This window comes from Zingiber officinale, chromosome 8B (genome assembly GCF_018446385.1).
Source record: "Zingiber officinale cultivar Zhangliang chromosome 8B, Zo_v1.1, whole genome shotgun sequence".
In the NCBI taxonomy this organism is placed as follows: Eukaryota; Viridiplantae; Streptophyta; class Magnoliopsida; order Zingiberales; family Zingiberaceae; genus Zingiber; species Zingiber officinale.
In genome coordinates, this window is record NC_056001.1 from 10534230 (window position 1) to 10558778 (window position 24549).

General features: G+C 38.7%; 2 protein-coding genes across 4 annotated transcripts; one reads left to right on the forward strand and one right to left on the reverse strand.

Moving 5' to 3' along the window:
- The first annotated feature begins 7448 nt into the window (after positions 1-7448).
- LOC122013494 (SKP1-like protein 1) lies at positions 7449-15697 on the forward strand. The gene is made up of 3 exons (XM_042569772.1): positions 7449-7748; positions 10038-10442; positions 15507-15697. Exons 1-3 carry the CDS (start codon positions 7461-7463, stop codon positions 15678-15680), a joined length of 867 nt encoding a protein of 288 aa, XP_042425706.1. The 5' UTR covers positions 7449-7460; the 3' UTR covers positions 15681-15697.
- Positions 15698-16745: 1048 nt separating this feature from the next.
- Positions 16746-21119, reverse strand: LOC122017915 (protein MCM10 homolog). 3 transcript variants are annotated; one of them, XM_042575633.1, is made up of 11 exons: positions 20928-21119; positions 20659-20845; positions 20482-20556; positions 20164-20401; positions 19962-20086; positions 18926-18959; positions 18790-18836; positions 18510-18635; positions 17433-17497; positions 17265-17340; positions 16746-17170 (listed from the first exon to the last, which is right to left on the reverse strand). In XM_042575633.1, exons 1-11 carry the CDS (start codon positions 21034-21036, stop codon positions 17041-17043), a joined length of 1212 nt encoding a protein of 403 aa, XP_042431567.1. In that variant the 5' UTR covers positions 21037-21119; the 3' UTR covers positions 16746-17040. The 3 variants fall into 3 exon arrangements, with proteins under 3 accessions (XP_042431567.1, XP_042431569.1, XP_042431568.1); XM_042575635.1 differs by having other exon boundaries at positions 17029-17170; positions 17265-17332; positions 20928-21116; XM_042575634.1 differs by having other exon boundaries at positions 17029-17170; positions 17265-17335; positions 20928-21116.
- Positions 21120-24549: the final 3430 nt, after the last annotated feature.

Consider the following 24549-nt stretch of genomic DNA (forward strand, 5'->3'; position numbering starts at 1 on the left):
ATCCAGGCAAGAGGTAGTTTCGAATATTTTGTCTCTTTTATAAATGACTATTCGAGATACGGGTACATTTACTTGATGCCCCACAAGTCTAAGTGCTTTGATAAGTTCAAATAGTACAAAGCTGCTGTAGAGAAACGTCAAGATAAAAGTACCAAGACACTACGGTAAGATCGTAGTGATGAGTACCTCTTAGGAAAGTTCAGGAGTCACTTATCAGAAGTCGGGATTCAATCTCAACTGACTGCACCTGGTACACCCCAACAGAATAGTGTAATAGAACGAAGGAATATGACTCTTATGGAAATAGTTAGATCAATGTTTTTCGGAATTACCAAAATTCATTTTAAGGATATACTCTGGAAACGGAAGTGAATATAGTACCTTCTAAAATCAAAACCCTCTACTCCCATAGAATTGTAGAATGGTGTAAGCCTGGTCTAAAGCATATTCAGATTTGGGGTAGTCCAACACATGTGCTGAAGGGAGACACTGATGAGTTGGACAGGAGATCACTTGTTTGTGGGTTATCCTAGAGAAAACGAAAGGAGGTTTATAGTCCTAAAAATCAGAAGGTCATTAATGCCCAATTTTAGAAGAGGAGTATGTTATAAACCACAAGCTCATGAGTTCTTAAGGAAATTAGAGAAGACACGTTTAAACTAGTACCAACTGTACAAGATGTGATACCATAAGAAACTGCAACACGTGTCACAAATAATGCACAATGCAGACAGTGCCTCGTCGTAGTGGGAGGGTTATGAGGCAACCTGAGAGATTCATATTTTGGGGAGAGCCTGTTGGACCCCGTGGTAGTTTTGATGTGATCAACCAAGTTGATTAGGTCCTGCGTTTTGTCTGATCCCTGTGTCTGAGTGTGCAAGAACTTAGGAGCACAGGAAGTCGAGCGGAAGACGCAGCTAGCGAGAAGGACGGCACGGGAAGGGAGCTGACAGGCTCGGTGCATCCGAAGGACGAGAGAGCTGCGGAAGAATACTCCGGTGGAGCGAGAAGAACGCGCGCGGCGTTCGAGGGACGAGAAGCCGGACGGAAGCCTGCTCGAGGAGAAGGCCGGGAACTGGGTTCGAGTGAGCCCTATTCCGGATGGCCGCAATCACCCAAGGAGCCGAACCGGAGCAAGTCAACTGGAGTTGACTTGTCAACGATTCGGTCGACCGAACCCCAATCCTCAGAAGACCAACCGCTGGGACACGTCAGAAGCCACGTCAGCAAGCCAGCCGTTGGGGGACTGATCGGTCGACCGAACCAACGTTTATCCAGAGACTCAGTCGAGCGTTTTGATCGGGCCAGCGCAGAGGAAGACTGTTGGCCGATCGGTCTACCGAACATAATGATCGGTCGACCGAACCTGAGCTCGATCCACAGAGACCGCACCTGGACGGAAAGATGGGCAGGTACAGCAGGTTCGGTCGACCGAACCTGGGGATCGGTCGACCGATCCTTCTCTAGTCAAACCTGATCTCGAAGATCAGGTTAACAGATAGACTCTAGAACCCCTAGATAAAGGGGGTCTCGAGTAGCTATTGAAAAACAACGATCTCAAACGAAATAGCAACTCTAGTAAACTCTGTTTAAGCAACTACTGTGCTGTCAAAGTGTAAAAGGCTTCTCCGCCTTCTGAGAAGGAGTTTTTCTTATTGCGCTTTTCTTACTGCCCTGGATTAACAACCCTCTTGGTTGTAATCAGGTTAATTTCTGTCTCCTTTTATTTTTGTAGTTGATTTTATATTGTTGCTTTATTTTAAGAGTTGGAAAGCTTTGAGGAGGGTATAATTTTTGTCTACAGGTAATTCACCCCCCTCTTGTCGGTCCCCGCTGCATCAACAAGTGGTATCAGAGCCCAACAGCCTCAGAGGGACTAACCGCCATTTGAAGCACAAAGATCAGAACAATGACCGGTGCGAACATCCATCCCCCGAAGTTCGACGGAGACTTCGCCACATGGAAGCGAAAAATGGAGGTATTCTTAAAACAGACTTTGATATTTTAATTACTATGAAATATGATTTTGCGGCGCCGAAAGATAAAGAAGAAAACACATGAAGCAAGAAGGAGCAAGCCGACTTCGTCGCCAACGGAAAGGCTGAGTTCCATCTACTCAGTGTACTGCCACCTCAGGAGGTAAATCGGATCGGAAGTTACGACTCCGCGAAAGATCTCTGGGAGAAATTCCTAGAGCTCCACGAAGGTACCTCCGAAGCGAAGCTAGCGAGGCGCGACATCCTCCGGAACCAGTTGACGAACCTCCGGATGAACCAAGGCGAGAAGGTAGCGCAGCTCCAAGCAAGGATCAAAGAGCTTATCACACAACTAACTAATCTTAGAGAAGAGGTAACGAACCGGGACTCTATCCGGTATGTGCTCAATGCCTTCCCAAGAACTCCAGAGTGGGCCTCCTTAGTAGATGCATACTAGGGGTGAGCAGTCAATCTGTCAAACCGACCAACCCGCTTATACTGACCCGAACCGAACCGAAAAAACAAAATCCGCCGGATATAGGGCCGGATGTAGGGTCATGATATTACATTATCCGATCTAGTAGGGCTGGATAGTTTTTTATCCCAATAACCGAACCAACCCGATCCGCGATCACCCCTACTTGTAACAACTACTGCCGATAAGTTGTTACACGTTATAGTAGCTACTGCGGATAAGCTGCTACACGTTGTAGTAGCTACTGCCAATAAGTTATTACACGTTGTAGCAGCTATTGACGATTAGCTACTACAACATGTAATGAGTAATGTCTATTATCATTTTAAAATATTTTATTTTTTATTATTTTATATTTATATTTTATATTTCATTGGATATAGGGCCGGATATCCAAATAACTGATAACCCGTCGGATATTTAATACATAATAACCGCCGGATATAGGGCCGGATGTAGGGTCATGATATTACATTATCCGATCTAGTAGGGCCGGATAGTTTTTTATCCCAATAATCGAACCAACCCGATCCGCGATCACCCCTAATGCATACTACATCTCTAAGGACCTTGAGGTAAGTACTTTAGAACAATTATTTTCCACTTTTGAACTTCACGAATCTCGAGTTTCAAAGCCCAATGGAGTAGAGAAGACCAATCAAAACATTGCCTTAAAGGTAAAAATGAACAGTTCTGTCTCCGAAGCCTCGGTCGACGAATCAGAAGCGGCACTTCCGGTAAGACGCTTCAATAAATTTTTTAATACTAATAAGTTTAGATCGCAGAGGCATCAACGAAAGAAAAGGACGATTCGTTGCTACAACTGCAACGAAGAGGGGCACATCAAGGATGACTGCCCCAAGTTGAAGAGCAAGCAAAAGGAGAAGACAAAGACCAAGTACAAGAAACCAGATTCCTCCAAGCACAAAAATCTGAAGGCGATATGGGACGACTCTTCATCCTCCGAGTCAGAAGTCGAAGAATTCTCGGGACTAGCATTGATGGCCAACCATCAGCTAGAAGAAACATCTAGCTCAGAAATGAGCATTGATGAAGGGGGAGGAACATCAGAAGAAGAAAGCAACAGTGAAGGGGGAGCGTCACCAGAACAGGTAAGTAAGGTACGCAATCTAACCCCAACTCAATCTTTTAAATTTATCAAGTCTCTTTCTAGAGAGTTAGATCAATTAGAAAAAGAGAATGCTGAACTAAAGTTGAATCTAGCAAGAGCATGCCCGTTAGAAATGTATGATCATCTAAAATCAGAGAATGATAAATTAAAATTAGAAATTGAAAAATTGAAAACTGATGCATGCTTAAATAGATTTCCAAAATCAAAAGTTAGAATTTATGGAAAATTGAATTAGTACATTAAACAACATCAGGGTCAACTTAGGAAAATTCCTAAAAGTTATATACCCCCTATGTTTTTAAAGAATCCCGTAGGAAGGAACCTTTACTGGGTTCCAAAAACTGTATTTGATTAATTTTTTCAAAAATTAAAAGCTTACAGTGAAAAAATTAAACTTTGAGTTTCTTTATGGAAGCTTTGTCTAAGGAAGTCGTTGTTGCTCCAATAACCAAGAAGGCCTAGTGTCTCGCCATGACCTGGAAGCCGAAATATCGAAATAAAAATGTTTAATTAACCTTCTGATAAAAGTATTAGTATTAGAATTAAACAATGCTTTGAAAAATTTTTAAACATATCCTTAGGAACTCTTTAAATTTTTTTTAAAAATTGTTTCTTGAAATTTTAACTTAGAAATTTTCCTTTGAAAATTCTAAAAATTCATCTTAACTTAGAATTTTTTTTTAACACTTAGAAATTTTTTTTTCAACTTCTATAACTTGTTTGCCCCCGTTTTTTGCTGTGATCAAAGGGGGAGAATAAATATAAGTACAAGTTTTAGGGGAAGTTAGGAAAAATTTTAAAATTTTAATCTGTTTCTTCTCTAAACACTGTTGCAATTTTATTAATTGCAAATTTATGCTATACCTGTTAGTTTAGTAATTTTCTTAAAATTACGTAGGTCTATTTTTAACCCTAACTTGAACTTGGGTTGATGCACATCAAAAAGGGGGAGATTGTTGGACCCCGTGGTAGTTTTGATGTGATCAACCAAGTTGGTTAGGTCCTGTGTTTTGTCTGATCCCTGTGTCTGAGTGTGCAGGAACTTAGGAGCACAGGAAGTCGAGCGGAAGACGCAGCTAGCAAGAATGACGGCACGGGAAGGGAGCCGACGGGGTCAGTGCGTCTGAAGGACGAGAGAGCTGCGGAAGAATACTCTGGTGGAGCGAGAAGAACGTGCGCGGCGTTCGAGGGACGAGAAGCCGGACGGAAGCCTGTTCAAGGAGAAGGCCGGGAACTGGGTTCGGGTGAGCCCTATTCCGGATGGCCGCAATCACCCAAGGAGCCGAACCGGAGCAAGTCAACTAGAGTTGACTTGTCAACGGTTCGGTCGACCGAACCCCATGATCGGTCGACCGAACCCTAATCCTCAGAAGACCAACCGCTGGTGACACGTCAGAAGCCACGTCAACAAGCCAGCCGTTGGGGGACTGATCGGTCGACCGAACCCCTTGATCGGTCGACCGAACCAACGTTTATCCAGAGACTCAGTCGAGCGTTTTGATCGGGCTAGCACAGAGGAAGACCGTTGGCCGATCGGTCAACCGAACACAATGATCGGTCGACCGAACCTGAGCTCGATCCACAGAGACTGCACCTGGACAGAAAGATGGGCATGTACAGCAGGTTCGGTCGACCGAACCTGGGGATCGGTCGACCGATCCCTCTCTAGTCAAACCTGATCCCGAAGATCAGGTTAATAGATAGACTCTAGAACCCCTATATAAAAGGGTCTCGGGTAGCTATTGAAAAACAACGATCTCGAACGAAATAGCAACTCTAGTAAACTCTGTTTAAGCAACTACTGTGCTATCAAAGTGTAAAAGACTTCTCCGCATCCTGAGAAGGAGTTTTTTTTACTGCGCTTTTCTTACTACCCTGGATTAATAACCCTCTTGGTTGTAACCGGGTTAATTTCTGTCTCCTTTTATTTCTGTAGTTGATTTTATATTGTTGCTTTATTTTAAGAGTTGGAAAGCTTTGAGGAGGGTATAATTTTTGTCTGCAGGCAATTCACCCCCCTCTAGCTCTTGCCGGTCCCCGCTGCACCAACAGAGTCTTCGGACTTGATCCCGGGTAAACATAAACCTGATTCCCGAATATATGACGAAGCATTTCAAGATAAAGATGCAGCATCTTTGCAAAGAGCAATGAATACAGAAGATAACTATATTTCAGGAAGAGAGAAGGAGAGGCTGAGAGGGAGATAGCAGTGGAGGGAGGTGTGACTGAAGAGTGACTAAAAATGAAGTGTGAGAGGAGGATTTAAAGGGAGAAATTTTGACATATGTCAAGAATTGAATGGTGGTAATTTAAGGGGAGGGGAGGTTCTGACATGTGTCAAGAGTTGAAAGATGGGTAATTTAAGGGGAGGGGAGGTTCTGACATGTGTCAAGGGTTGGAGGGGGTAATTTAAAGGGAGAGGGGTGTTTTGACATGTATCAAGGATTGGAGGATGAGTAATTTAAAGAGAGTGAGGAGTTTTAACATGCGTCAAGAATTGGAAGTGGGGTAAAGGGATAAGAGCTTTGACATATGTCAAGAGTTTGAAGGGGGGTAATTTAAAGTGATGAGAGATTTTGACATATGTCAAGGTTGGAAGGGGGTAATTTAAAATGAGGGGAGGTTCTGACATATGTTAAGCGTTGAAGAGAGGTAATTTAAAGGGAAAGGGAGTTTTGACAAGTGTCAATGGTCGGATGATGGGTAATTTAAAGAGTGTGAGAGATTCTGACATATGTTATGTGTCAAGAGTTGGAGGGAAAGATAATTTAAAGGGATAGAAGATTCTGACATGTGTCAAGAGTTTGATGAGAATAATTTAAATGTCGAATTAGGAAGGTAATTTAAAGGGAGAGAGAAATTCTGACATATATTAAAAATTACATAAAATAAAAAAATTTGATAAAAAAATAATAAACAAAATAGATTAAAAAAATAAACTAAATAAAAATTAAATAAAATAATAAACAAAATTAATTAAAAATAAAAATAAATAAAATTAAAAAAATATATAAGTATTAATGAAAAAATAATAAATAAAATTAATTTAAAAACTAAATAAAAATAAAAAATATAAATATTAATGAAAAAATAATAAATAAAATTAATTTAAAACATAAATAAATAAATAAATAAATAAGGGATGGAAACATCATTTGAATGGGGACGTCGCGCGCGCGCGGGGGAAGAAATTTGCATGAAAAGTTTCTTGCATACACATCCTGGATCGCGTTAGGCCGCGTGTCTCTTTCTTCTCCTTCCGTACGAATATGCTTCTTTTCTCTTTCCCTTCCTTTTCCTTTCCTATGGTATGTTTTTTCCTCGATAAATTCTAATCCCTCGATCTCCTTTCCATCGTGTAGGTTACATTTTCTACTTCTTCCCCACATAAGGATCGGTGTCATCTCGTTGTCCCATGTAGGGGTGTAAACGAATCGAATCGAGCCGAATATGCTGAAAAATTTAAGGCTCGAATTCGGCTCGAAATAGGTATATTCGAGTTCGAGCTCGATTCGAAGCTCGAAAATTTTAAAATGTTTGGTTCGAGTTCGGTTCGAATTAGGGTTCGGGTTCGAATTCGGCTCGAAATATTCGAACATGTTCGCCAACTATTCGAATTATTACTCGAAAATAGGTTCGAAAGGCTCGAAATTTATTTATTTAATATATATTTAACTTATATTAATAAATATTAAGGCTCGTGAGCGGCTCGCGAGCGGCTCGAACAATATAATTTGGGTTCGAGTTCGGCTCGAAAAAAAGTTCGAACATGTTCGAGTTCGGCTCGAATTCGATAAATTCGAATACGAATCGAATATTTTTCGAGCCGGCTCGAAAAGCTCGCGAGCCGGCTTGATTCGTTTGCAGCCCTAGTCCCATGGCGAAGACGATCACGCTGAGGAGCTCCGATGGTGAGGTTTTCGAGGTCGACGAGGCGGTCGCCACGGTATCGCAGATCATCAAGCACGTGATCGAGGACTGCCCCGACAACACCATCCCTCTTCCAAACGTCACCTCCAAGATCCTCCCGGAAGTCATCGAGTATTGCAAGAAGCACGTCGACTCGTCATCTGATGGCGACTCACGGCTAGCTGACGAAGAACTCAAGTCCTGGGATGCCAAGTTTGTCAAGGTCAATAAGGCGATCCTATTCCAACTCTGTCTGGTGAGATAGCTGAATGTTTTCCCTCTCCTTTGCTTCTTCTTCTTGCATTCATTGATGGATACGTGTTGCTTGTAGACTAACAGATTTGATTGATGAACACGGAGATGTATCTCTGTTATTTAGGTTTGCATATACTTACTATCTTGATTTCTGTCGTCCGCGGGAAGAGACTATTTAATTTGCAAAGGATTATTTTAATAGACAGTCCTTTGATGGAAATAGTTGTTTGAAGCGCATTAATTATACAACATCAACCCAACCTTACAGGCTTACCTTATCTACGTGAGATCAGCAAGCGCATTAATTATAAGATAAATTAAAAAATCCGTTACATTAACGGCCTCCCTAGTATCGGCCTATGAATATAGAGAGAGGTAAATATAAGTACAGGAATTATCAAATAAATAAACATATATGAAATATTGTAGCAAAAAAGTGAAGTCGTCATCTTAGCGACTCCTATAGAGCTGATCCACATATTCTTGAAGGGGGTAAATCAAAGGAGATTGACGCAACGCCCTTTGCAATTGGAGGTCAGACACCTAGTGAGTCATTTTCACGCCGGCTAATCATATATGATACATGGCTACATAATATCTTGATTAGCCATGAGAGAAAAGATCTACTAATCTTTTTGATGCATTTCATGCATGTTTTGCAGTGATGATGCAGGAAATTTATCTTGGTTATATGCTGTTTATGTTTAATATAGCATCTAAATAAAATAGATTTGGTTAAAAACAGTTAATTTGATGAATGAGAAAGACTGCATCAGATAGGTTATGGAGAAGCAAAAGCAATGGCCTTATATATCTACTTTTTTTACTTTGACTCCTTAAGATGTTTAATAGCTCTTGTGGGATTAGAATTCTTTCTTAAGGATTCCATTCAACTTTTGTGTACAATGCACATAGCATGAGCACCTGAAATACTTTTTGATAGCTAAAATCATGTAGTCGATACAGTACGGCTACTGGTTCACCATTTGTTACTTTAGGCCAAATATTTGTTGTATTGAATTTGAACTTCTTATCTATTAGTGCCATGGAGTGATTTTGAAATACTTGACATTTTTTAGTTGGGACTCATAGTTTAAGATTTATATGAGAATGAGACTACTATTGTGAAAGTGTAATCAAATATGATATTTTGTGTGTATTAAGCAGATTTATAACTTGCACTTTCCTACCTTCTATATTTAACATATTCCTATATTGACATTCTTTGAACTTTAATCTTCATCCCAATGAACAGTTATGGCTTTATGAATATGTAATCTTGAAAATCAATCTAGAAAAAAGAGAGAGAGAGAGAGCCTCTGGATAAGAATAAATGTCGAACAATTGTTTGTGAATAGTAAGCAATAATTATGACTGCCTGATTAGCTTACTAATGAGAATCAAAACATAGTAAAATGCCACATCTCCCTGTAGAAAAGCAGTAGTAAAGTTAAGTATATTCACATTCAATGCAAAGATAGAATGGCTACCAATTATTTTATCCGTCTCCTTAATGGAAGAAAAGGATATGGCCAAAAAAATTCAGGTGAATTTACCATTTTTATCAATATGGACCTCTTTGGATGTTGTATGATAGTGTATGTCATAATTGCTTTACTACAGGTTTTTCATTGATGTCCAACATCTTATTAGTCTTCTGCTGCTCCATTAATTCATGCTTGCCCAGTTGTGGGACTGTTCATAGCATGCATCTGGTCTCACTTGGAGATGATGAATCGACAGTGATGTAGGAGCTTTTGGTATTACAAGATGGATCTCCAATGGCGTGTAATAGAATGGAAGTATTGATGAAATGGTAGTTTGGATTCACACATACGAATGATCCCATCTAGTGGGATATGCCTTCATTCTTGTATTTGCACACACAAAATGTAGATGTATAATATGAGAATAAAATTATTTTAAATCCAATGTTTGTCAATTTGGAGAGACAATTTCCAAGCATTACTTGTAAGACAAATGAGGTAAAATTGCTGTAAGAGTTCCGCCAGATGGGATGTGCAGATGGAATAAACCAGTATGGGATCTTTTGCCTTCTATGAATTTTGGCTTTCTTCTCCTTGGTTCATATAGCATGCAAAAACTCTGGCTTTGATTGTTTATTTCGATCCATGTGAAGAAACAAATACCTGACTGTTTAGTGTTTTAAGATCCCCTATATAACCTTTGCTGAATTTTTTTCTCCCAAATCTCACCGAGTAACAGCCAATTTGAATTGTCTATTTGCTCTCTGTTTGTTCCTTTATTAATCGTGTTCTGTATTTCTCAGGCTGCAGATTACCTGTATATAAAAGGGCTTCTGGATTTGACTTTCCAAACTGTGGCCGATAAGACGAAGGGAATGACCCTCGAAGAAATCCGCTTCAAAAAGGTTGTTACTCTGAGGAGCTCCGACGGTGAGCTATTCGTGGTCGACGAGGTGGTTGCCATGAAATCGCAGACCATCAAGAACTTGATCGAGGACGACTGCGCCGACAGCGCCATCCCTCTTCCAAATGTCACCTCCGATATCCTTCTCCAAGTCATCGAGTATTGCGAGAAGCACGTCGACGACGACGCCACCACTGCCTCGAACTCATCTGATGATGATTCGCGGCTCGCTGAGGAAGAACTCAAGTCATGGGATGCCGAGTTTGTCAAGGTCGATCAGGCGACCCTATTCGATCTCATACTGGTGAGATAGCTGAAGGCTTTCTCTCTCGTTGCTTCTTCTGCTTCCATTCATTTCTGCTTGCATTCATTGATGGATAAGTGTTACTTATAGACTTACAGATTTGATTGATGACTCGGAGATGTATCTCTGTTATTTAGGTTTGTATATGCTTATTATCTTGATTTCTGTTGTCTGCAGGAAGAGACTATACACAAAGGATTAGTTTAATACGCAGTCCTTTGATGAAAATAGTTGTTTGAAGCCCATTAATTATCAGATAAATGGATCATATATGATACAAAACTACATAATATCTTGATTAGCCATGAGAGAAAGGATCTACTAATTGTTAAATACGTCTCATGCAGTCTTGCAGTAATGATTTAGGAAATTTATCTTGGTTATATGCTGTTTATGTTTAATATAGCATCTAAATAAATAGATTTCGTTAGAAACAGTTAATTTGATGAATGAGAATGACTGCATCAGATAGGTTATGGAGAAGTGAAAGCAATGACCTTATATATCTACTTTTTTTTTGCTTTTTTCATTTTGACTCCTTATGAAGTTTAATAGTTCTTGAGGGATTAGAATTATTTCTCACGGATGGCGTGCAAGTTTTGTCTACAATGCACTTGAAATGCTTTTTTGATAGCTACAATTATGTGGTTGCTATAGTACGGCTTGTGGTTCACCATCAGCCCCATGTGGCGAAGAGCCGACATCGAGGTGTCAAATCTTCTAGTTGATGTGAACTCTTGGGGAAGATCAGCATGTTATCCCTAGAATAACTTTTATCCATTGAGCAACGGCCCTTCCACTCGGTACTTTCGGATCACTAAGGCCGACTTTTGTCCTTGCTCGATGTCTTATAGTCAAGTTTCCTTTTGCCATTCCATCGAGGGCCAATCTCCATCTGGCCTTAGAAAACCTTTGCACGCCTCCGTTATCTTTTGAGAGGTTCATGCCCCATAGAAATTGTCTACCTATGATTTACCCTTGGCTCGTAAGTCTTGGCACCAGGTTAGAATTCTAGCTCTTATAATATATTACTTTATGCCAAATATTTATTGTATTGAATTTGAACTTTTATCTGTTAGTACCATAGAGTTATTTGAAAAACTTGACATTTTTTAGTTGGGATTGTAAGTATCCTGTGGTAGTTTTGATATGATCAACCAAGTCAAGTTAGGTCCTGTTGCGGTTTGATCCTTGTGTCTAAGTGTGCAGAAGCTTAAGAGCATAGGAAGTTAAGGAAAAAACGCAGCTAGCGAGAAAGACAGCACGGAAGAGAGTCCATAGGCTCGGTGCGTCTGAAGGACGAGGCGCTATGGAAGAGTACGCTAGAGGACAAGAAGAAAGCGCATGACGATTCCGAGGGACGAGAAGCCAGAGCGAAAGGTTGCTCGAGAAGGCCGAAAAATAAGTTCGGGTGATTCCTATTCCGGATGGCTGAAATCACCCAAGTGAGCGAAGCCGGAGCAAGAGCCCGGACCAAAAAGTCAACAGAGAAGTTGACTTCGGTCTGGGCGCCTAGACTAAGTCCAAGCGCATGGACAGTTCGAGTGCCCGAATCACCTAAGCGCCCCCGAGGTGCCTCGCCCATCAAGAGTCGTATCAACATCGTCCAGGCGCCCGGAACCCTCCTGAACGCTCAGACCAGAAAGTTTATCGAAACTTAATGTGTCGCAATCCGTTGTGACCTGGATAAAATTTTATCCACGCCCAGGCGCCCCGATGAGGGCTATAAATATAACCCTGATCACAGAAGCTAAACAAAACACTTATAATCAATTATTTTCCTATTTAGCTTTGTAATTCTGTGCTTCAACTACTGTAAGAGGCTTCTCCGTCTGAAGGAGACTTTAATGAGCTTTCAACGTCTTGGATTAACAATTTTCTGATTGCAAATCAAGTAAACCCCGGCGCCTCTTTCTATTTTTAATTAGCTTCTTAATTCTGTTTATGCAAGTGTTTTAATAAAGCTTATAAAGATCGAGATGTTAGGGTCGTTTTGGTGCTAGAAGGGAAGGTGAATAGCTCGTCGCGCGTCTCGTTACTTGCTTCTTGATGATAATGTGCAGCGGAATGAACAAGAAACAAACTTACAACGCTAACACATGGGATTTACTTGGTATTCACCTCAAGAAGAGGTGACTAATCTAAGGATCCAACCCTCACTCACTCATCCATTATGAAAACACTCCTTTACGGTAACTACCGAAGGCGGAGAAGTCTTGTACAAGCTCACACACAAAGATAAATAAGAAAAACAAAATACAAGCTAACACAATATCAAATCTTACAAGATTTACACGGTAGAAACCCTAGCTTGCTTTTCTTCTTGCTTAAATACACCTCTTGACTTGCTTGGAAGTGCAACAACACTTCTCTCTAAGCCTCCAAGATCTAGTATGTGTCAGTGAGCTCAGTGTAGAACAGATCGTGAAGATCGGGGAAGAAGCGCTCGAAACTGTGTCGAAGAAATCGCTCGCAACAGTTTTAAACCTGCGCAGCGGTCGAATCCCAATCGATTGAATGACTCTCAATCGATTGGGGAGGCTTTGAATCGATCGGTTGATCGATTCAGAGCGCCTCTGTGCTCTCTAGAAATGGCTGAATCGATCGACTAATCGATTAGGAAAGGTTCTATGCTCGCGACAATTGCTCCCAATCGATCGACCGATCGATTGGGCCAAACCTTCTTTGCGACACACATCCAATCGATCAACTGATCGATTGGACTACGGTTCAATCGATCGGTTGATCAATTGGCCCACCTTTGACTTGCCTAAATCAAGTCCAAGGTTCCCAGACCCAACATCCGTTCAACCGTGACCTGTTGGAACCTTATGCCTAGCATCCGGTCAACCTTGACATGTTAGGTCTCCTTCACCAAGTGTCTGGTCACTCCCTTTGACTCATTTGGATTTGTCTCCTCGTGTCAAGTGTCCGGTCAACCTTGACCCACTTGAACTTCCATCAAATGTCCGATCACCCTTGACTCATCTGGATTTCCTCGTGCCAAGTATCCGGTCAATTTTTTGACCTACTTGGACTTCTACCAAATGTTCGGTCTCCCTTGACCCATCTGAATTTTCTTATGCCAAGTATCCGGTCAATCCTTTGACCTACTTGGACTTTCACTAGATGTCCCGTCACCCTTGATCCATCTAGATTTTCTCGTGCCTGGCTTCACTCACTAGGACTTCTCATCTGTCTGGCTTCACTCACCAGGACTTTCACCTATCTTCACTTATTAAGATTTTCACCTGGCTTCACTCACCAGGATTTTCTCACTGCCCGACTTCACTCACTTGGACTTTCAACTAGTTTTACTCATTAGGATTTTCACCTAGCTTCACTCACCAGGATTTCCTAACTGCCTGACTTCACTCACTAGAACTTTCAACTGTCTAACCTCCAGTTAGGACTTTCCCAGTCAAGTATCCGGTCAACCCTTTGACCTACTTGACTATTCTTCACATCTAACTGATCAACCTTGACCAGAGGGGAATTGTATCAGCAATCTCTCCAATCGGATGATTGCATCCGTAATCTCCATGTATTCTCAAACATCAAAACCCAAACATCAAGACTCAGGCTTGAACCAACTCAAGCCTAGTCAACCTGGTCAATCTTGACCCAAGGGATATTACACCAACACGAGAAAGGGACCAACATGGATCCGTAGCTTAAGATTTATACGAGAATGAGACCACTATTGTGAAACTGTAAGTAAATATGATATTTTGTGCAGATTTATTACTTGCACTTTCCTACCTTCTATATACATTGCTGTAGGGACATTCTTTGAACTTTAATCTTTATTCCAATGAGTAGTTATGGCTTTATGAATATGTAATCTTGAAAATGAATCTAGAGAAGAAAAAATTGAGCCTCTAGATAAGGAATGCAAGTATATATATATAAAGTATTCTTCTTAAATATAGATAAATTTTAATAGTTTTTCAGCATATGTCTGAGCATGTATGCTCACATGTGACATGCACATTTTGCAGTGGATGGTTTGCAACCTCTTGCACAGACCATTTTAAAACTTCAAACATAATGCATTTGATGGGGAATCAATGAAAATTGTAACTTGTGAGAATCAATCATAGTAAAATGCCACATCCCCCTGTAGAAAAGGAGTACTAAAGTTAAGTATATTCACACTCAATGCAAAGATAGAATGCCTACCAATTATTTTATCCGTCTCCTGCTCTAATTAATGGAAGAAAAGGAAATGTGAAGCGTTTCCGCCAAAAAGTATTCAGGTGAATTTACCATTTTTATCAATATGGACCTCTTTGGATGATGCATGATAGGTGTATGCCATCATTGGTTTATTTGCCAGCTATATTAGCGACTGTTTTATTCATTGATGTCCAACATCTCATTAGTCTTCCACTAATTCATGCTTGTCAAGTTGTGGGACTGTTCAGAGCATGCTTCTGGTCTCACTTGGAGATGATGAATCAACAGTGATGTACGAGCTTTTGGTATTACAGGATAGATCTTGAATGGTGTGTGATAGAATGAAAGTAAGGATGAAATGGTAGTTTGGATGCTTGGTTCAGTTCTGTTTGGTTTCACTAACTTGGAATAGTTTCGGGTTAATGACATGAAATTATTTTTTCATATGACTCACACATACGAATGCAGATGTATAAGATGAGAATAAAATTATTTTAGAATCCAATGTTTGTCAATTTGGAGAGACAATTTTCAAGCGTCACTCGTAAGACAAATGAGGTAAAATTGCAGTTAGAGTTCCGCCTGATGGGATTTGGAGATGGAATAAACCAGTATGAAATCTTTTGCCTTCTATGAATGTTGACATTCGCCTCCTTGGTTCTTGTTCATATAGCATGCAAAAAGTCTGGCTTTGATTGCTTATTTCGATCCATGTGAAGAAACAAATACATGGTTGTTTAGTGCTTTGAGATCTCTTATGTAATCTTTGCCGAATTTTTTTCTCTCCCGTTTGAGTAGGTCACCGAGTAACACTTAATTTGAATTGTCTATTTGCAAGGTTTTTTTATTTTTTTGCTAATCGTGTTCGTGTTCTGTATTTCTCAGGCTGCAAACTACCTGAATATAAAAGGGCTTCTGGATTTGACTTGTCAAACTGTGGTCGATATGATAAAGGGAAAGACCCCAGAAGAAATCCGCAAAACATTCAACATCAAAGATGACTTTACTCCAGAAGAAGAGGAAGAGGTCCGAAGGGAGAATCCATGGGCCTTCGAATGATGGCTGTTTATCTTCAAACTCGTTCATGACTATTTACTTTATGGCTGTTTATCTTTAATTACTTAGCGGTTGAGGTTGGTTGTAAATTAATCCTGTAATTTATATTTCTTTACGTAAGGGATTAATATAATCGGTTATTTTATGGAATGTAAGATATTGAAACTGATCTCCCAAAGTTAGTTTAAAATTATTAAAAAATATATTATGATATTATTCATCTTTAATAAATCTAATAACTTTAAAAAGATCAATTTTAAATATTGATCTTACTATTAAATATTATTAAGAAAGAAAATTTTAAAAAGCTTTTCATATCTAGTTTACGGTCCTGTAACAGTACTGGACGATTATCCAAACTGTGTTAGCTAACTGACTGGGTTTAATCTGGATCGGCTGATTTTTGGTTCTCTCAAGGTCTTCAACCGGCCGATTCAAACAGCTGCAAATACTAAAGCCTACAATTGAATTGAATCTTGATAAAATAAAAATACAAAAAAAAAATGTGAGTTTCATATCACTATGCTACGTAAAATAATAATGATAATAAATTAAAAATATAAAATTACCAAGGCTGGTCATTCGGATGGGAGCTCTTCCAAAAGCGCCCTAAATGTCATATCCGGCACTGTCAAAAAAAATCGTACTTTTCAATCAATTAAAAATTTTAAAGTTCAATAATATATTTTTTAAATATTTTATTATTTCCATCTTTTAAAAAAAAAAGCAAGGAGAGATTTCCTAAATAGGGAGCCACTCCTTGCCAAAAAAACAAAAAAAAAGAGCTTCCTCCTCATACATGCCAATATGCCATGTCAAACCATTACAGATGCTCTTATTAAGAGACTAAGTAACATGGATTAAGATGAAAAATGAATTTGAAAATTTATTTTATAACAAAAAAATTTAAGGGCCCGTATTTCTTAAAAATGATGTTTAATTTGTATTATTTAAGGCTAATTTTTTAAAAAATAGATAATATTTTCTGAATAAATAAAGATTTTCTATTTTCTATCAAATATAGATTTTTTAGAAAATAAAAAAATACAAATCAAACACACCCTAAACTTTTCTCAAATATTATATTTTCTTCAGTACATGTATCATCATATCACGTTCATCTACAAATTTCCCAAGATAAAGAACCAAAGCTTCGACCAAAAACCAAAAAATATTTTTAAAAAAAAGGAAACAAATAACTATAAGGTGACTCCCGACTTCACCCCCTCAACTTATAACCTAGTGTCGCGATATCTGGCTCGAAATGACTCGACGGTCATTCGCATTTTTCTGCCAAACACGCCCGCTTGTGTTTTTAGCTGGTAGTTGAGCTGTAGAACTTGTTCAAACCCTCCATGACTTGTCATAGTTCTTCGTCCGAGCTAATAATATCGAGTTCAATCATATTCTGAGCAGCATGATCAACTTTCTTCTTCTTGGCCTGTGGCTCGTTTTGCGTAGTTGTTGATATTTTTCCCTTTGTTAATGATGACCTAGCAAAAATAAAATCAAAATCGATTCACAAGTCACCACCGTGAACTGAATATTTGACCAGTGACGTTTGTATAGTCTAAAAGGCGCTATCACCTTTTCTCAGTGCTATACTTGTTTGAATTTTGACATACGGATGCTGCTTTGCTTGAATTCTTTGGTTCCTGCTTTGCTAGTCAATGCAAATAAAAAAGCTTCAATAAGTTTGAGAATCTAATGTTCCAGCACTGAGCAACAGTGAGTGCAACTATGACAATAGCATACCAGTGACTTGCGTGAGAAACCTTATTCCTTGAGAGTGGCTGCTTGTGGTTACTTTATCCGCTTTACTGGACAGCAAAAAAACTATGTCATAGTTGATACAAGTATAAAGATTCTTCCAAGATAGACTTCACTAACTGAGAGTGATTGGCAATGATAGATCCTGATCTGAAACTGTAATTTAAAAAAAAAAAATTGCCCTCCTTCACAGCATGTCACAATCATTTCAATCGGATCTATGATATTGGTAATTAGCTCGTGTTTTCTGCTAATGGAAATCTCTTCCAACGTACTAAATAGTGGTAAAGTAAAACCACTTTAAGGGTAGGCAACTGGGATATTAAGCAAACCTTCAAACAAACAATGGATAATCTTATTGATGTTAATAGAAACACTGATAATGGGTTAAAGCCGAGATATGCACAACCTAATGTGATTCTATCCTGCTGTTAAACTTGTTTGGTCTTTGTCGAGGTAGAGTTGATGCACCTCTTTGGTGTTGGAAGCTTTGAAGCACCTGAGTCTAACATATGGTTCGTATTGCATTATGAAATCTTCACCATGCATTTTTTTTTAAAAAAAAACAATCTGTTGTTTATCAAGATATTTCCCAACGTTCACTTTAACTGACATAGATCCATATTACACTAGCACAATTGTACCAAATAGTGAACTCTAAAACAAAGTGAAACAATGACAGGAGCCCTGTCTTCTAAGATCACCACGACAGGATATAGTAAGATAACTGCATTGTATAGAAGGAACAAACTTGAAGCTGGTAAAAAGTACCTGGAGGATTTATTTTAAACCAATACACTTCTCAGATAACAACTTATAAAACTAACCTATCAACTTGAGTGAATATAGTTTAGAATAGATAGAAAAATCATTTTCCCTCAATGTGTCAAAAATTTAGTATGAACTAGGAAGATGAACCAGGGAGTATACTACTGTTGCGTTAATGCAATTAATAATGTGAGATATTGCAGTCTGAATATATCAATTTTAAATATTTGCACGAATATAAGTTTGCATGTTTCTAGGAAGTATTTAGATGACCTTTAAATGAATGGTACATACCTCAAAGCTCTTTTTAGTCCATCAATAGACATTACTTTCACTGGCTTTCGCAAGCTTGATTTCACAGCAAAAGGATCAACTGTATAAATTCCCTCTGATTGAAGCTTAAATGCATTTTGTATATTCCTGTTTTTCAAATACAACAATAAAACCATAAACTGTTCAGACGAGATGCCATTGATATAAGTAGTCACAAAGAATGCAAATGGAATAACAAGTGTTTCTTGTGAGAAAAATTTCCCTCGACAGTATGCCATACAAGGGACAAGATGTAGCTTACCCGCCTCTAAGCTCAGTGCGATTTGTAGCATACAGTTGTGAAGCTTTCTAATAGATAGACAGAAACATAGAATAAATCAAATGATTCGTAAAACAATTTTATTAAATACAAACTGACATATACTGATCAATCTTACTGATGAATGGAATTTGCAATATGTTCCTTTACGTCTGAAAAATGAAAGATAAAAACAAAGTTAAAAAAATAAGTCAAAAGCACAAAAGAAGAGTCACGATTTATATAAGAATGTACAACAATGAACCTAAGAAAGCCCTGACGCACAATTCACTTGAAGAGATATTCTTGTTGTAATTATTATAATGGAGTGAATCACTTGTAACAATTCAATGTTTATTTCTCATGTTCCAAAGAAAAATAGATTGCATTTTGTAGAACCTTAACAACCAGATGCCAAGATATCTGTAGAAATCCAAAATCACAATTCACTAAATGGCCTCAAAAATCATAGTCCGAGAAATCATAAATCACAATATCAATAATTTCAATTCAATGTTCATAGACATAGACATCAACTAAAGATAACCGGTCTTTGTGTCTAGTGGCTACAATGAGAAAAGTAGAGCCAAACAAGTTGTTCAAAGATTTCACCATCACTTCATCAACAGTTAAACCAGGCAACATATATTAAACTAGAAAGATGATGCAAACTCAATAGGCCCCATTGAGGTTCCTTTTTCTATAATCACCAATACGCTTTTCATAATTAAAACCACTATTGTCACCAATAAGAATTTTCTCAAATTCAACCAATGTGATTTATTAAATGAAAATCCCAGTTTTTATTATTTCATTCAGTTTCTGATTGTTTTCCCCCAATTAAAGTCAAAGCAATATCACAATTTACTAAACATTGGAACTATGATTTCAAGAAAAAAAATATAAGCTCGATTTCATCTAATGTTACACATTAGCTAATCTAACCATGGCTTGCTGCTTGTGAAATTTGATAGCAGCCCAACTTCAACTGCAATTTCTTATAAGGATACGATCATTACAAAAAACTATGAAATGCTTATGAGGAAATAACTCACCATAATTGCATGTATAGAGTATTTTACACAACTCACGGCAAACACGAGATGCATAAATATAACTACATAATAAAGGATGCATCTATTAAAATAAAGGATATTAGTGAGACAAAAACATACTTATCTATGATCATGGTGCAAGCCACCCCATCTTTCCTTTTGCCTTTGCATATACCATAATCAGCAGAGGTCCCTATCTTTAGCATCTGACTGGCTGAATAAACACTCAAATAGAACTCTTTTGCCTAAACAATGTAGATCAAGGTTAGCAATCCCTAGTGATGATTTTTTATAAACATAACAAAGACGGTCTATGGCATACCCCAGCTCCTCTCCTTACTGAGGCATTAAAAAGTGCAAATACCATCCCAACTTTCTCCTTGCAGCTCACGGTGTATGCGTCTCCGAACAGGAAAACTGACACATCCGTCTCATTCAAGCAACCCATTTTCCATATGCAGTAGTTCTTCCCAGTTGAGCTCACTTTAGGACTTCCAGGTTCGGTTAAGACACCAACCGTAGCCCAGCATCCAGAAAGTTTGTCACCCATAATCAAATTCCTGAAAGGGAGCAACTACAAGGTAAAACATGGCATTTTTTTTTTGCAAATTCCCAACGAACATTACATCGAACATCTCACCTGATAGTATGCAAGCGAACAAAACGAACATCTGAGAAATGATTAGCAAGTGCAATAGAATCTACCAATGATTCCCTGAGAACCAGATACATAACAATCAGAAGAAAAAAAAAAAGTAGGACCAAGGAGCGTGTAATCTTAAAATACATTTGTTTTCATTTTCCTTCTAAGTTCTACCTAATTCTAAGTCCCGAGAACTTATCAACCACGATTTCATCGGAGGAGGTTCGTGGCTGGATCGCTTTTGGGGGACCTGTACCAAGCGTCTCTGGATTCATATCGAGGTAATCCTTGACAACATCCCGGAAAACCGACATGTCAGCAGTCCGTGACCTTCTCGGGTAATCATCATCAGAGTTGTAGCCTGCTAAAATAACCGAATCGGACATCAACAAAGCAGAAGAGGATACGAAGAAGAATGAAGAGACCTTGAGGCAATCAGTCACCTGCAGGAAGTTGAGCCGGATTAGAAGATGGGGAAGCGGGCGGCGTCTCCAAAACCCTCTCTTCCCGGAGGGAGAGGAGGAGGTCGAGGTCAGCATCGCGATTCGCCATTTCGACGCGCCGTCTAATTTCGGAGCCGATGCAGAGATGCAGAAGGCGATGGGAGGGTATTAGGTTTTTTTTTAAGCGGCCTGGTTGAAGAACACGAATAGATGGGCGGGAAATTGAATTATTTTATGGCGGGAATCAGCTTACGCGTGAATGAAAAAAAAATTAACTACATTTTTTGGGAAAAAAATAAACCTCTTAAATTGAATTGGAATTTTTTAATGGGTATTATTTATTTTTTTGGGGGGTGAAATAATTAGTATAACTCCCTATATATTTTTTAAAATTGGAAAATGAAATTGATATCAAATTTTATTTTCATCGTCCGTGAAAAATGAATTAACTTAATTATAATTAAATGGACAATACATGCTTTTTAATTCCTCGATATAAAATTAAGTTACTAACAATATTTATCTTCATATATACGATTAAAATATAAACATATAAGATACGATGTGTATGACTGTATGTCAATTTAATTAATAAAAACTATAATTTATTTGCAGAATATCAATAAACCATTCTTTTAAAATTAAATTTGAAAATATCTAAATATGTTTTCTCGGAGAATGATAAGACTATCCTATCAAATGCGTTTGTTTATGTTACTAACTCAATTTTGGTTTTTTCGATTTAATATTTCTCCATATTTAAGATGTTAACCTTTTGTATAAAAATGATAATTTTTTATATTTTTTAAAATGTAGATGACAAATATTATTTGTATCAACTCAACAAGTTATTATTGAAGAATTTTGGTAGAACTCTTGAGGAGAAAGAGATATTTTGTTTTCTATATACTAAACTTTTGATTACAAAGCCTTTATATAGACTTGAAATAAACTTAGAGGGTAAGTAAACTTAAATGCTAAATTTAGAGGGTAAGTAAGCTTAAATGCTAAACTTAGAGGGTAAGTAAGCTTAAATGCTAAGTAACCATTTAGCTTATCAAGGTGGCTCTTTGATTCATACAATAATTGCATGTACGATGGAAGAGTGATGGTCAACACATTAACTTTAACACTCCCCCTTAATGTGTTGTCGGATTCCAAGTTTGGCTCGGAGCTGTTCAAATCTTTCTCTCGGAAGTGCTTTTGTGAAGATGTCAGACAATTGCTCCTCAGATCGACAGAACTCAAGTTGAATTTCTTTATCTTCAATTGCATGTCGAATGAAATGATGCTTGAGTGCTATATGTCGAGTTCGGCTGTGGTGAACTGGGTTCTTAGCCATAGTGATTGCAGATTTGTTATCGCAGTATAGCACAGTTCCTTCAATCTGATGATGACCGAGATCAGCTAAGATTCTTCGAAGCCAAATTGCTTGTGAAGTGGCTACTGATGCTGAGATGTACTCGGCTTCCGCAGACGATTGTGCAACACTTTGTTGTTTCTTGGACAACCATGAGAATATTGCTGAACCAAAAGAGAAACAGTACCCTGAGGTGCTTTTCATGTCGTCTAAGGATCCACCAAGATCACTGTCACAATAACCGACAAGGTTAAGTGCGTGATTCTTTTGAAAGCTTAGACCGAGATCGGTTGTCCCTTGAACATATCGTAAGACGCGCTTTGCTGCACCGAGATGAAAATGGCTCGGACTCTGCATAAATCTTGAGAGTAGACTTGCAGCATACATAAGATCAGGTCTAGTTGCTGTGAGGTATAACAAATTACCAATGAGGCTACGGTAATGAGTGACATCCGCTGCTTTTCCTCCATCTTCCTTTTTCAATTTCTCCCCCATAATGAGTGGTGTAAAGACAGGATTGCATCCCAGCATGTTGAATTTCTTCAGAATCTTTTCTGCATATATCTTTTGGCAGATAAATACTATATCTTCTTCTTGGTAGATCCCCATGCCCAAGAAATGTCGAAGTAGACCCATATCGCTCATTTCATACTTTTGAGTCATGTTATTTTTGAACTCTTCGATCATCTTCTTGTTGCTTCCAGTGAAAATTAGATCATCAACATAAAGAGTGACTATAAGAACATCATTACCTTGCTGCTTGACATACAAAGTTGGTTCACTCTTGCTCTTCTCGAATTTTGTTTGGTTGAAATAGTTGTCGATCTCACTGTACCAAGCGCGAGGAGATTGTTTAAGTCCATATAGCGCTTTCTTAAGTTTGTAGACTTTTCCTTCTTTCCCTTTTAGGATGAAACCCTGAGGTTGATCTACATACACTTCTTCCTTCAATTCACCATTGAGAAACGCTGACTTGACATCAAGCTGATAAAGTTTCCACCCTTTGCTGGCGGCGAATGCAATTATAGCTCGGATTGTGTCAAGCCGAGCTACTGGGGCAAATGTCTCCCCATAGTCAATTCCAGGCTGTTGAGAATAACCTTTGGCAACTAGTCTTGCTTTGTGTTTTTGAATGGATCCGTCTGGGTTGTGCTTGACTTTGTAGATCCATTTAACACCTATGACTTCTTTATTTGTTGGTTTATCAACAAGCTCCCATGTCTGATTTTTTTCAATCACACGGACTTCCTCCTCCATTGCTTTTTTCCACGATTCTTCTTTGATTGCTTCATCAAAGTTCTCAGGCTCAATGGAGCAATAATTGCATGTAGCATATATATCATCTAATGATCTGTACCTTTTTGGAGTTGTGCTCGGGGATGAGGAGTTTGATGAAGTTGGATCAGTTGAGCTTTCGTCATTGGGTTGAGATGAGCTTGAATCTGGTGTGCTTGGCTCAATTTCATCTTCTTTGTCAGTACTGATCAAAATGTCTTTCTTCTCAACTTTGTTTTCTTCCCAATTCCATAAAGCATTTTCATCAACTTGAACATCTCGGCTAATAATAACTTGACCCAACTGTAGGTTAAATAGTCTATAACCTTTGCTCATGGTACTGTAGCCGACAAAAATACATCTTTCGCTAGATTCGTCAAGTTTGCTTCGTTTCTCTTTTGGAATTTGAGAATAGCAAATGCTTCCGAATACCTTGAGATGGTTCACCGATGGTCTTCTACCACTCCATGCTTCAAACGGAGTCTTGTTTGGTATGGCCGTGGTTGGGCATCGATTGGATAAGTAAACGGCTGTGTAGACTGCTTCAGCCCAGAAGATTTTGGGTAAACCTTTCTCGTGCATCATTGATTTTGCCATTTCAACGATTGTCTGGTTTTTCCTCTCGGTAACACCATTTTGTTGAGGGGTGTACCTTACCGTTAGTTTCCTTTCTACTCCTTCATCTTCACAAAAATTATGAAATTCTTTAGAAGTGTATTCTTTGCCTCTGTCACTTCTTAAAGTTTTGATGAAGCATCCACTCTGTTTTTCGACGAGACTCTTAAACTTCTTGAATATCATGAATACTTCGGACTTCTGTCTCATGAAATAGATCGAAGTCATGCGAGTGTGATCATCGATGAAAAGAATGAAATACCTATTCTGAGCATGAGAAAGGGTGTCCATCGGTCCGCAGACGTCGGTGTGGATAAGTTCCAACTTTTCTTTAGCTCTCCATGATACTCCTTTCGGGAAAGGAAGTCGATG

What these genes read in the sequence shown, in the direction of transcription:
- LOC122013494 (XM_042569772.1), top strand. Translation starts at nt 7,461, where the DNA reads ATGGCGAAGACGATCACGCTGAGGAGCTCCGATGGTGAGGTTTTCGAG. An exon ending in TCCTATTCCAACTCTGTCTG is followed by an intron (nt 7,749 to 10,037) that starts GTGAGATAGCTG and finishes TGTATTTCTCAG; the next exon opens with GCTGCAGATTACCTGTATAT. An exon ending in CCCTATTCGATCTCATACTG is followed by an intron (nt 10,443 to 15,506) that starts GTGAGATAGCTG and finishes TGTATTTCTCAG; the next exon opens with GCTGCAAACTACCTGAATAT.
- LOC122017915 (XM_042575633.1), bottom strand. Translation starts at nt 21,036, where the DNA reads ATGGCGAATCGCGATGCTGACCTCGACCTCCTCCTCTCCCTCCGGGAA. An exon ending in TCCGGCTCAACTTCCTGCAG is followed by an intron (nt 20,846 to 20,927) that starts GTGACTGATTGC and finishes TTATTTTAGCAG; the next exon opens with GCTACAACTCTGATGATGAT. An exon ending in CGCACTGAGCTTAGAGGCGG is followed by an intron (nt 18,636 to 18,789) that starts GTAAGCTACATC and finishes TTTGAAAAACAG; the next exon opens with GAATATACAAAATGCATTTA.